Below are 13,523 nucleotides of genomic sequence, written 5' to 3'. Positions count from 1 at the left end.
TATTAAATTTTTATTACAATAAATTAATTTATGAAAGACGCATTTAACAGTAAAGAGGCAGTAAAGACATATGTTACACAAACTTTTATGACTATTTCAAATAAATTTTGTAAATAATACTTGTATCGGCGAATCCTGAACAGTTTTAAAAATATAACAAAAATGTTAAATGGGACATTTGCTTTTAGAATGTTTTCTAACTCTGCTTTTCTTTAATCTGTTGAACAAAAAAAATATATTTTAATGAAAGCAGGAAACCTGTAACCACCGACTTGCATAAAATTAGTTTTTCCTACTATAGAAGTCAATGGTTACAGATTTTCTTCAAAATATCTTAAAGTGTTCATCAGAATAAACAAAATCTTAAAGGTTTGGAAACACTTGTGTTAGAAAAAAAAATTTTTATTTAGTAAATCAAAAATTTTGGGACATCTATCTCTTTAAGAATGGACCACTTCCGGGGGAAAGTTCAGCTTCTTGACTAAAATATATAAAAATTTTTTTGTTTAATGCAGTATTATTTTGCAGTACCATTTAACTTTTTTCGGTCAAACAAATGCAGCAAGTTCGGAAATCTACATTTTTAACAGTTTACTAATAGCTCATATTATTTTCAATACTTCTGAATATCATATATACCCATATTTGAATATTAGTCAGGATGTTAAGCCTGCCATTGTTCTCCGTAAGATAATGCATGTTTTCTACTGGACAAAACAGATGAATGAGATAGGGTTATTGTTTTTGACTATGAAAACAAACATTCCGTCATAATTCCTCGCAAAAACGGAAATGCTTGTAGTTTCTGCCAACCCGACTCTACACCATAACTTTTCAATCCAGATGGATGGGGCAACCATTACTGCATCCAAAATGGTGAAAAGCCTTGGAGTAACGATTGATGACCAACTAAACTTCTCTGACCACATTTCTAGAACTGCTCGATCGTGCAGATTTGCACTCTATAACATCAGAAAGATCCGACCCTTCTTATCTGAACATGCAGCTCAACTCCTTGTTCAAGCTCTTGTTCTCTCCAAACTGGATTACTGCAACTCTCTACTAGCTGGGCTTCCAGCTAACTCTATCAAGCCTCTTCAACTGCTCCAGAATGCAGCAGCACGAGTTGTCTTCAATGAACCTAAACGAGCACATGTCACTCCGCTGCTAGTCCGTTTGCACTGGCTGCCAGTTGCTGCTCGCATCAAATTCAAAACTCTGATGTTTGCCTACAAAGTGACTTCTGGCCTAGCACCTTCTTATCTGCACTCACTTCTGCAGATCTATGTGCCCTCCAGAAACTTGCGTTCTGTGAATGAACGTCGCCTCGTGGTTCCATCCCAAAGAGGGAAAAAATCACTTTCGCGAACGCTCACGCTCAATCTGCCCAGTTGGTGGAATGAACTCCCTAACTGCATCAGAACAGCAGAGTCACTCGCTATTTTCAAGAAACGACTAAAAACTCAACTATTTAGTCTCCACTTCACTTCCTAATCTGCAATTGCCTCTTTGAATATCACACTAACTGTACACAAAAAAAAACTACTAACACTTCCCTTCTTAGACTTTACAGACCTGAAACTTGCCTTTAGTACTTATTCATTGTTGCTCTTAGTTGTGTAAATTGCTTCCTTGTCCTCATTTGTAAGTCGCTTTGGATAAAAGCGTCTGCTAAATGACTAAATGTAAATGTAATTCACTCACCATCACATCCTCCCCAAACCTCTTTCGTTCATATTCAGCAATAAAAAACGAAATGCCCTCCAAGACTGTTCTCTCCAAACTCAAAATGTTTATAAAGAGACCACCTGAGTAGCCTTTACACTTTTCTGTTATAATATAATATATTTAATTTAGGCTTTAATTCACATATTTATATTGATAAGCAAACTGTATTAAATGCTTTCAGATAATAGGTGCGTTCGACATGAAGCTCAGCTGCAGCCGGTGATCAACGAGATTAGCCGAGTGCAGGTGGGGGCGGAGTTGAAAACGGAGCCGTCAAGACGGACAGCTGGACACTTCGGGGCTCAAAGTTGCTGCAGTCATGATGACCGATCACATGGCGTCATCATATTTTTTTGTTATTTTTATTTATAACAACAAAACATTTACAAATAAAACAGAATACAGTCACTACAAACTGTAGTTCCTTTTTAAACAATAAGAGAGAATTATGAATAACATATATAACAAATGCATGAGAGAAATAAGAGGAAATGAGAGGTTAATATAAACATTAAAACGAACAGGTCTATTACATACAAAGCAATAAGCATAAATTCTAGGAGTTAAACATCAATCTTTAGGCTAATACTTCTTGTTTGAATATGCTAAAAAAGGGGTTTGCATATATGTACATTTATAGATAAAAAAATTTCCAATGTAAAAAGCAAAACAAGGTGTTTTGATTAGGTCTTAATAAATGAGATTATTTTGGATAATGGATGAATTTTCAAAAAAGTATTTTAATCCAAAAAGATTGTGTTGAAAAGAACAAAAGGTAAAATAAGTGAGCTATGTAGAAGTTTCCCAGAAAGAGCAGGTAGCCTTTAAACTACTAGACAGGAAATAAAATATATATTTATATTATAATAATAAAACCATTTTATAATTATTTAATAAAATAGTTCTTTACTTTAATTTGTTAAGAGAGCTTTAGGGTGGCAGGATCAATGATGATGATTATTTTATTTCAAGTCTGTAAGATGAGGATGATTTTTTTATTTCAAGTCTGTAAGACTTATTTGAGTTCATATTTAGGTTATTCACTAAAATATACACTAAAATATATCATTTAAATCGTTTATGGAGATGAATGCAGTAAATAGTCTGTATAAAAAAGTTAAAAATAAACCTGTGCAAACAAGCCAACCTTTATAACCAGATTATTTAACAAAAGATGATTACTGCAGTAAAATATTTGTAGTCTTTTAATAAGCAAGATGTGTACAGGATAGAGAGGGTGTGAAAAGTGAATTGTTTGTTTTGAAACTTTTGAATCGGAATTTGTCCAATTATAAACCTGAAATACACGTGTTTGTTGTCATGTGGTGAACTTGGCCAATCGTGCAATATCCGTGTCGTCATCAAAGCTCCTGCAGTCGCTCTTCAGAAGCTGCACGGTCTGAGTTTGCCGTCTGATCTCGGAGCGCTGTCGCGGTACTTTGATGCCACATGTGACAGTCACGTGGCGTCAGCGCAGCATCAATCCGAACAAGATTTCTAACCAGAATGCACCGCTTTAAGACAGATTTCGATCGATCTGCGCAGCGCTGCATGAAGTCGAACGCACCTAATGACATGGAAGCTTAAACGTGCATGACAGTTCAGAACCAATGAGGTTCATCCTTTGGTGTCACGCGGCACGTTTGAACCAATGAGGTTTGTCCTCCTCACGCCAAGCAGGTATGTTTGCTAATGGGCTCTACTAGCGTGATTTTTTTTCCCAAACCAGTTCAGCGCAAACCACGCCCCTACGCTAAAACCCCTCCCCGCAGCTGTGACACGCGCGATTTCATTGGGCAACGTTGTTACTTGTCGTCTGAGAAAGAAGTTCAGAGTGCACATCAATCAAGTTCGTCTCTAATGGATCTATCGTTGACAAACGGTAAACACTTCTTGCTTAATAATGTTTAATATTAATAATTTTTTCATGGAGATGTGAGTTGTATGTTTTTTTTTATAGTGTTCATTTTATTTATTTTATCTTTATTTTATCATTTTCGATCGCCCTCAGGAGAGTAAGTTACGATTGTAGTCCCAAAGACCAAGCTGCGGATCTAAAGGTAAAAAATACATAGTTTTTTTTTTTTTATTATTTAACACACAAATTACAAATTTAGTACACACAGTCTTTCAAAAATTTGGGATCAGCAAGGATTGTAATTTTGTTTATAGAAGGATGCTTCAATTAATCCAAAATACAGAATTAAATAAATGCTGAAGTTAAAATAATGTGTTTCTTATTGACTGAAAACTAATTTAATTAAACTGTTTCCAACAATGATAATAAATTAGCATTTATAATGATTTCTGAACTATGGTGTGACACTTAAGACTAGAGTGATAATGTTGATAATTCAGCTTTCACATCGCAGGAATAAATGATCGATTTACATCAAAATATAAATATTACTTTAAATTTCATTAACATTTCACAATAATGCAACTTTCTGTATTTTTATTAAAGTGAATGCAGCCTTGATGAGCAAAAAAAGCTAATATTGATCTCAAACGTTTGAACAACATTAAAAGATTTATAAATAATATAAATTATTATTATTACTTTTATTGTAATAAACTTGGCTTACTGTAAAATTTTGGGATTTCTCAGTTAAAATGTTTATGGGTGAACACTCTTTCAGGTAAATTATTTCTACTTTTACAGAACTGGTTGCCTCGAGAATATCGCTTAGGCCGTACAAACAGTAAATCACATTTGGGCCACACATGTTTTGAAGCAATTCTAAAAAATGCATTGAGAGATTTGGGGAGTAAAGGAATGGATAAAAAAACTTAGTGAGTCTTGAGTAAGTTGGAGAGTGGCAGTGACAAAACCTAAAAAGGGACAATGTCAAATCAGTTCATTCTTTGTTACATTATATATATGTAACACACTGAAAATAACTTTACAGTAAATATTGTAAACATACATAGTTCTACTGTTCAAAACATTTTAGATTCTTCACACAAATTGAGATGTTTATTAATATATTTTGCTTTAGTGTGCCAGTTAGAAATCTCAGTTAACATTGACTTGGTTAATGGTTTGTAATTGTCCAGTGAGATTTTTACCCTTGTGATGGCTCCAGTATTTGTATAAACTTAGGACAGGTCATATGGATAGATGACTGGATAGACAGATTTTCATATGCACAGCCACAGTGATTCTGAAATCATATAGTCTCAGCCTCAGACATCATGCCAAGCAACTTCTGATGCATATGGCACACTTTTCTGGAAACCTTTTTAAAGATCCTCAGTCGTCCTCTGATTAGTTTAAATATACATGATTTCTGTGAGTTGACAGACCACCTAGAAACAAGTCTGTGCAGATAAAATAGCTGCAATGGTTATATTGATGACAGTCCTTATTAATAAACATATAACTTTCTGAGACATTTAGTGATTTACTGCCTGCATGCTTGTCTGTGATGATGGGCATTTATTCATTTGATTTAAATGCTAAATAATTAAAAGTATCCAATATTCACTGCATAAAAGCTTTAACTCACGATATTGACAAACTTGCAGGTATGCTTGTATATGTGTGTGTGTGTGTGTGTGTGTGTGTGTGTGTGTGTGTTTGTGTGTGTGTTTGTGTGTGTGTTTGTGTGTGTGTGTGTGTATTTTTTTTCTAATGGCAGTGTAAATCTTCAAATATTCTGTCATTTTGGTCATTAAGATAAGAGAATGACCATTCAAAGCAGCAACTGTTTTTTTTTTTATTTGTGGATACTCACAAAAACAACAAAACCTTGCTTTTATAGAACAAAGTAAACTTTCACTCACTTATCTCATCTGAGGTGATCTTTAGGTAAAAATGCTTCATTAAAATAACGAATGAATCTCAAAACAAATGCTACATACATGTCCTACAGATTTCCTGTATGTTTTGTTGACAGATCATTTAGAATATTGCTGCATCATTGTTGTAAACGTTTGAAATTTCTAAATGTAAAATAAAAATATCTAACATTTCTGCACACTTAAACATTTAAACATTTATATTTTTTTCTGTGGGCTCATTAAAGGTGCCAGCACAATGTTCATGTTCGATCAGGCATGGCTTGTCAACAACGGCTGTCCAAAAATATGCTGTGGGGCAAAAAGGGTTTGCACTTTGGTAAAGACTGTAGACAAAAGGGGAGGATCAAGTAGGTGAGTTAGAAATGTCAAAATTGTACAAATATTTTTTTTTAAGTTTCTTTGTGTAATTTATTTTTATTTTTCAGGAACAATGAACCCCATATTCCCACTTAATCAACCTCTGTGCGCTTGTACAATGTGCATTGAGGCACAAGGTTGTAGGGGTCACTGTAGTTGCCACCACTGCAAGAGTTAACGCTGTTGAGATGCCACCATGTCAGAGCCTGAGCTGCCAGTTGCCACCAGAGCTATTGATGCCAGATTCACCAGAGTTACTGTCAACAGAACCGCTCACAAAGCCTCAACCACATTCAGACCCATTCCAGCAAAACTGCCAGAGCCCGTGGTGCTAGAGCTGGCAGATCTGCTGCTGCCATAGCCAACGCTTCCAGAGCCACTGATGCCACCAACTAAGCTCCAGGATTGGCCACCTCTGCAAAGCCAACTAGCCTATCAGAGCCACTCTACCTATTTCTAAAGTGAGGACAATTTATGCTTTATAAATGCCTAATAAATGACAATTAAAGGCTCAGTGTCAAATGAACAGTACATCTTTGTAATCCTATCTAAAAAATAAAATTACTGTAAAGTTTAAACATTGCCGAATAACAGGAGTGTCAAAATACGACATAAAATTGGATAAAAAAAACAACAACAATATAATAATTTAACAATATATTATGATACAACATTATAATGTTATTTAGCGAAGTTTAAACTGTACGGTAACTTTATTTTAGTTAAGATTGCAAAAATGTATTTTTTATTTGATACAGATTCATTTATGTATCTTCAAATGATAAGAAATAAATCAAGTCGTGTTTTTTCCCCTGTTTAGAAGATAACTGAGCCTTTAATTGTTATTTATAAGGGATTTATAAAGCATAAATAGTCCTCACTTTAGATTAGGTCACAAAACTGGATGAAGTTAAAATACTAAAGCATTTATTAACATACAAATTAATTATTAGTAAATGCCTGAATAATAAGATATATAAATGTTAATTTGAATGGTTTATTATTTACTTATGCGTTCTAAATGATCTTTAAAAGCCACAAAGTACTCTCAAAAAATTGGTTTGTAAATGATACAATACTTAAGTATTGAAAAAAAATATTATTAACAAAGTATGAAAATACAATCATTAAGCACATTATAGATGTGCTTATAAATCAAGAATAGAGCATTTGTATCTGTAGTTACAAACTGCTTACTAACTTCTGTTAATGTAGAGTTAATGCTTAACAAATGATGAATTAAATTTGCTAATGCTTAATACATTATTAGCGTGTAGTTATTATAAAGTGTTACCAAAATGGGTATTGTTTATTTATTTTTTATGGGAGGGCTCTAACAATGAATATTATTGCTGTCCAACTGATTATTCTCATTTTCGGGTCATTAAAGGTAAAACAATAGGCACTGTGAGAGGAATCATATGATCAATTTTAACTTGTTTTCAGCATTAAATGAAAGCCTTATTTGAAAGGCCTGCAGAACATATGTTGGTCTCATTTGCAGTTATTAAACATTCAAACTCTGTATAGAAACAGGTATAGTTCAATGTATTTGTGCTTCAGTTGATTTTCATCTGATATGCAGATTATGTGCAGTGTTGGGTAAGTTACTCTGAAAACGTAATTCATTATTGATTATTACTAGTTATAATTTAAAAATAAATACAATTGTATTTTAAATTACTTTTTTATTCAATTTAATTAAAAACTTAATTACTCAGTAAATCATTTATTACTCAATATTATAAAAGAAATATCCACAAATCCCAAAGCATAGACAATATAAATAAATAATTTAATTCTTTAAATTTGAGTCTAACAGGACCTTTTAGTTTCATTAAACATTATATATTTCAAATATTTTCAAATTTGATACCACAAATGTAACATTCTTTAATAAAAAAATGGGTTATTTTGCAAAATATCTAAATTTTGACAACAAATTATACACATTCATATCCCACTTCTCTGAATTAATACAAGATATTGTAAGAATAAATCTTTCAATTTAACTATTTTATACTAGACAGCGAAAGATGAAGAGGTTATGTTTGCATGCAGGGGCTGTGTTAAATTAATAATATATAAAAATGTTTTTTAAATAAATATTATGTTTGTGTGTTTTTTGCTGGTTTTTGTACTTGAGTAAAGTTTTCTCATTGTTAAGATGCTGTTGTGTGTGTGTTTACTTCATGTATTTTTGGCACTATTTTTATTCATTAAACACAGCTTTTTATATAAGCTGTAGGTTGTTTGTACTACGTTTTATTTCATACACGCACTTTGTTAACCTTTCGTATTTTAGGTCTTTTATTAAAAAATAGTTTGTGTTCGCTGCCATTGTGATAAAGCTGGAGCTGCTGGACCAATGAAATCGAGCCACGGACGTGAGTCACAGCAGCGGGGTGGGGTTTTCGCGTAGGGGGCGTGGTTTGCGCTGAACTGGTTTGGGAAAAAAAATCACGCGCTCTACTAGGCACCACTCGAGTTTTCAAGCCAACGATAAACTTCCGGTGAAAGCTTTAATGTGACTATTTTCAATTTCACAAGGTTGTTTTTACAGAATCGATGCTGTAATGTGACTGCAATACATTCAGTTAAAAATACTTAAGCATTCATTTAGTTGTTTAAGCATAAAACGAGTTGGAAAGACCGTTGGAACCGCTAGCGCCATCAGTAGCAACATGCTAGCACAGAAATTCCAGTGAAAGTACTTGAGTAAAATAAAACTCATATTTTAAAGACATGGCGGCGGAATTTTATGCAGGGCTTTATGTTTGGTCTGATAACTACTTCATATTGTAAATCTAACAGGCAGTGAAGATCACTGATTTTAAAAGAAATAATCAGATCTTAAACGTGACAATTTTGTAATGGAAAGAGTTCACCGGAAGCCATTGGGCTGCTTAGCTGAAAATTAAAAGTCTGTGTGCACATAGCCTATTGAACTTTGTTAAAAGTTATAAACTATATATGTATAGTTATACAATAATTAAATCTATTCATAACTTAATGCGATTGTCTGTTCTTGAAAAATGAATAGGTTATAAGCGGAGCTATTGTTTCTTTCCATAATGGTAAACTTCAGGTGAATGGTTAATGTGACTTTTTCCATTTTATACGGTTCCTTTTACAGCATCAATGTTGTAATAATAATAAAATACAATCAGTTAAATAGACTTTGTCCTTTATTTAACTCAAGTGTAAAACGAGACAAAAAGCCATTTACTCGCACGCGCTCGTCAGAATCAACAGGCTAGCGCAGAAGCGCCATTGAATATATTGGGGTAAAATAAATGTTCATATTTTAAAGACATGGCGGGGAAAGTGTAATTTAATGCAGTGCTTCTTCTATAATCTGAGATCCACTTTATATCGGATATCACCATTGGAGATTGCCAATTTTTAAAAGAAAACAGACGTTAAATTTGCCGATTTTGCAATGGTATACAGTTCACCGGAAGCGCTTAATTCAGTTTACCGACAAACTAAAAGTCCTTTAGAATACTTCGGCATATACCCTATTGATTGGATTCATATATGACTTGTTATTTGGGTATATGGCATTTTTGGGTGGATATACACTCAGTGAAGAACAGAAATCTCTGATTTGATTAGATTTCCTCCTTTGTGTTCTGATGATGAACATAACTGATGATGAACATAAGTGTTTTGAATGACAGAAGGGCAATGTTAATTGTAAACGTATTAATTAATTGTGAATTAATGTGGAGTAACATTACTGTGCCATCTGTTGTTACGAAGGTGTAAATATACCAAGAAATTATGAAAAATACATTAATAAAATTGACATTTTTCAAAAAAAAAAATCAAAAACTATTTTAGGTGTGTTTTTGCTAGTAAGACATAACTAATTTAAACTGATGTTGATTTAATCAAAGAATATAGACACAAATATTCAACAGGTGTTTTTCCCTTTTTATTAAAATGTCCCTTTTTTGTTTTCTTCACACACATTTTCCTGAAGTACACATGCATTCCTCTCAAAAACAAACCTCACTCAATTTACATTAATTTACAAAGGTGAATCAAACTGCATTGCTACCAATATTTTCCAAAAGTTACAAACATTTGAGAGATATTTGATTGTCATAAAACGAGTGCAAGTTGACTTGAAATGACCCACAGCTCTCCTTTCTCTCATAAGATAATCATAATGTGTGCAGTGCACGCCTCACCTTATAAGAGCAGCAAACAGCCATCTCATATACAAACAAGATACAAAGCAAATGGCACCAGATCAGTTCATACATACAGCAGAAACCGCAGGATGTGTCTTAATACAGCAGTAAAACTGAAATACTGTCAGTGAGAGCATAAAGTTGTGCAGTTCATGCAAGAGCAACAGACTTCCTTTTAAATCCACATTAAACAGAAAAGCTACACACATCCGCAAAATGATCAGCAGTGTCTAACAAAGATAATAATTTAATAATGTAACCTTAGTATCTTAAAAATAATGGCTTTGAGTTAGTCTCTTTTATCTCATGGGAGCCTAGTTAAAGACGTTGCAAGTCTAACATTAAAAAAATGACAAAATTAAACAAAACAAATAAAAAAAAATTAATTAAACAAAAATTTAATCTGAAACAAAACAAAAATAAACAAATAAAATAAAACTAAATGGTCCATCAAAAAGAGCTGATACAGCAGATAGAAATATAAAACACGGATTATTTTTTGGACAAAACCAAAAAAAACAAAACAAAACAAAACATAGATACTCTTCAGTTCAAGAAAAAAATAGGAACAAAATGGGGGGATTCAAATTTACAGAGACAAAAAAAACAGCAAAGGGTTAGTTCATAAAAAGCAACAGACTCATACTTTGGCAACAGCAAATAACAAACGAACAGATCCTGTATTGGGACATACCAATTTCAAAACTACAGTAGCAGGCTGACTGAACTATTATTGCACCATCGGTCTTCAGTTCATCCCTGGGTTGACTTTCATTTACAGTGTAGCAGGTCTGGCTGGTAGCACAGTAGTATTATAATTGCACATTAATAGTGTTGCTGGTTCAAAACAAACCCAAACATAAACCCATGAGATGCCACTTTGGTTAAAGACATGACAGCAAATCCAAATAATAAGTCCATAATACTCATCTACTCAAAAGCAACTTTGAGAGCTTTTTGGTGGCTGTTATGTTGTAAATAAAACAGATCTCTACATGATCTTGGAGATCTTTTAATATGAGATGGCAGCACTCTCAGTCTGGAGTCTTTTCTGCAGCACATGATGTCTGTCACGAGGCTGTCATCATTTTGTGTTGATCCTGAAGGTGAGGCTTCACGAAATTCCAACCAGGAGAGGAGGCATGTTTGAGGGAGACTCCTGAGACCGCATCTGAACCAAAAGTGACAAGGAAGAGTCATTATAAATATATTTTTTTGGCATAAGCTGAATTATCTATACAAAGTCCATGCACAAAATTTAGTCACTAGTACAGTATGCATGCTGTATGGAGGGCAATTAGGGCCAAAATTCATTCATTCATTTTCTTGTCGGCTTAGTCCCTTTATTAATCTGGAGTCGCCACAGCCGAATGAACTGCCAACTTATCCAGCATATGTTTTACACAGTGGATGCCCTTCCAGCTGCAACCCATTACTGGGAAACATCCATACACACTCATTCACACTATGGACAATTTGGCCTACCCAATTCACCTGTACCGCATGTCTTTGGACTGTGGGGGAAACCGGAGCACCCGGAGAAAACCCACACAAACACGAGGAGAACATGCAAACTCCACACAGAAATGCCAACTGACCCAGGTGAGGCTCGGACCAGCAACCTTCTTGCTGTGAGGCGAGAGCGCTACCCACTGCGTCACCGTATAGGGCCAAAAATTATTAAATAATCGCTTTCCTACAGCTTATTCCATTTTTTTTTACCAGGGGTCACCACAGTGGAATGAACTGCCAGTTACTCTGGCATATGTTTTACACAACTAATACCCTTCCAGCCACAACCCAGCACTGACAGTATAATCCCCAGTGCTGGGAAACACCCATACACACTCCCAATTACACACTACGGCCAATTTAGTTTATCCAATTCCCGTACAACGCATGTTTTTGAGACACCAGTTGGGACTCGAATCAGCAATGTTCTTGCTGTGATCAGTGTTAATTTCGGTGACGAGCAAGTTTCAACTGACGAAAACTAAAAAATTAAGTGATGATGACGACAACTATAATAAAAATATACTGACATTTTCGTTGACTAATAAAAACGACATGAGAATGTGATTGAGGGATGTTTTTGGTAAACATCCAATCAGAATAATCTGAAAATACACTTTTCACACACATTTGAAAAGTAACTGATCTACAGTAGACGCGGGATGCGATTACATCATCTTCCATAGGGGCGTCTGTCGGATTAAACTATATATAATGAGATGACAACAGGCTGAGAGAAAAGAAGATTCATATTTGATGTCAAGACAAAAACACGGTAAACCGTATGGGGAGGAAATAGCTGATAAAAACAACAACTCTAAAGCGACATCACCATGCTAGAAAATCATCCTGAAATTCAGCAGAGGTAAACTCTATCTTCTTTATTTACCCGAGTGTGTGCATTTGACATTTGCCAGTCTTATGTCATTACTCTATTTGTTTACTCAGTGGTATACAGCTGAGCACCATGCACTGTAACAGCAACTATAACAGTAAAGTTTGCTAAAGACTGACATTGGAAAGTGGACTTAAACTATTTTAAGCCCTTTCAAAGATTTAATGGCTTAAAACTGTTCAACAGACTGGTCAAAAAGACTAGTAGTTTACCATGTTAAAAAATGGTTTGCTAAATAATAGCTCAATCCTGGATTTTTAGTAGTCTGTTGTTCTTGCCGACACATCACTTAACACATTACTTATCATATAAATAAACTCTGCATATCTAATATTTGGTCTTCGATGGAAAAGATATATACCATATTTTAATGACACAGTTTTATTTAATTTATGCTAGAATACTTTATATAAATAAATGTATACGATATTTAATTAAATTACACTTAAATTAAATCCAAATATATTTTAGTCAACTAAATCTGGAGTTAAAACTAAAACTAAACTAAAATGATCCAGAAGACTAAAATATAGCCAAAACTAAAATGCAATTTTAGTCAAAAGACTAAGACTGAAACTAAATCAAAATTTGCTGTCAAAACTAACACTGCTGTAAAGCAAACAGAGTAACCACTTAACCACCCATTCTTTAATAAAATAAATTAAATTCAATTGTCAAGTAGGTCAGCACACAGTTCGACTATTTCTGTGACAATTGTGCACGTTTCTGTAATACGCAAAGATAGTGTTGAGACTGCATTTTTTATTAAAGGCTTTAAAACATCTGTTGTTTCCAGCATGTACATGCCAGCGTAGTATTACGATATTTTTCACAAATAAACATGACATTTGCATATGTATATAGTGGGGTCTCATTGCATCCTAAGAATCAAATACAGCAGCTTATTTGGCTGTCAAACATGGTTAAAATTAACATAACATACATTAACATAAGACTTTTGGCCATGAGCACCCCCCATAAGGCAGCTTGCACAAGTGCTCTGAATAGTTTTGGCACTACTCAGT

At 34.0% G+C, this 13,523-nt stretch overlaps 1 protein-coding gene and 1 long non-coding RNA gene across 52 annotated transcripts in view; one reads left to right on the top strand and one right to left on the bottom strand.

The window, feature by feature from the left end:
• The first annotated feature begins 3,564 nt into the window (after nucleotides 1-3,564).
• Nucleotides 3,565-7,029, top strand: si:ch211-63o20.10. Of its 2 annotated transcripts, XR_012395917.1 has the most exons (5): nucleotides 3,565-3,610; nucleotides 3,740-3,788; nucleotides 5,757-5,883; nucleotides 5,958-6,365; nucleotides 6,722-7,029. It is a non-coding gene; the product is annotated as a si:ch211-63o20.10 (long non-coding RNA). The 2 variants fall into 2 exon arrangements; XR_222732.6 differs by lacking the exon at nucleotides 6,722-7,029 and having other exon boundaries at nucleotides 5,958-6,497.
• Nucleotides 7,030-9,807: 2,778 nt separating this feature from the next.
• The window catches only part of pde4dip (phosphodiesterase 4D interacting protein), a 61,976-nt gene continuing 58,260 nt past the window's right edge, over nucleotides 9,808-13,523 (bottom strand). For all 50 annotated transcript variants that reach the window (XM_073933495.1, XM_073933499.1, XM_073933507.1 and 47 more), the window contains one exon: nucleotides 9,808-11,262. In XM_073933495.1, coding sequence (XP_073789596.1) covers nucleotides 11,162-11,262 — 101 coding nt within the window. In that variant the 3' untranslated portion in view covers nucleotides 9,808-11,161. The remainder of the gene's footprint in view (nucleotides 11,263-13,523) is intronic.

Source organism: Danio rerio, chromosome 20 (genome assembly GCF_049306965.1).
Source record: "Danio rerio strain Tuebingen ecotype United States chromosome 20, GRCz12tu, whole genome shotgun sequence".
Taxonomy (NCBI): Eukaryota; Metazoa; Chordata; class Actinopteri; order Cypriniformes; family Danionidae; genus Danio; species Danio rerio.
Note: the sequence above shows the minus strand (reverse complement) of the source record. Positions and strands in the feature narration are given on the sequence as shown.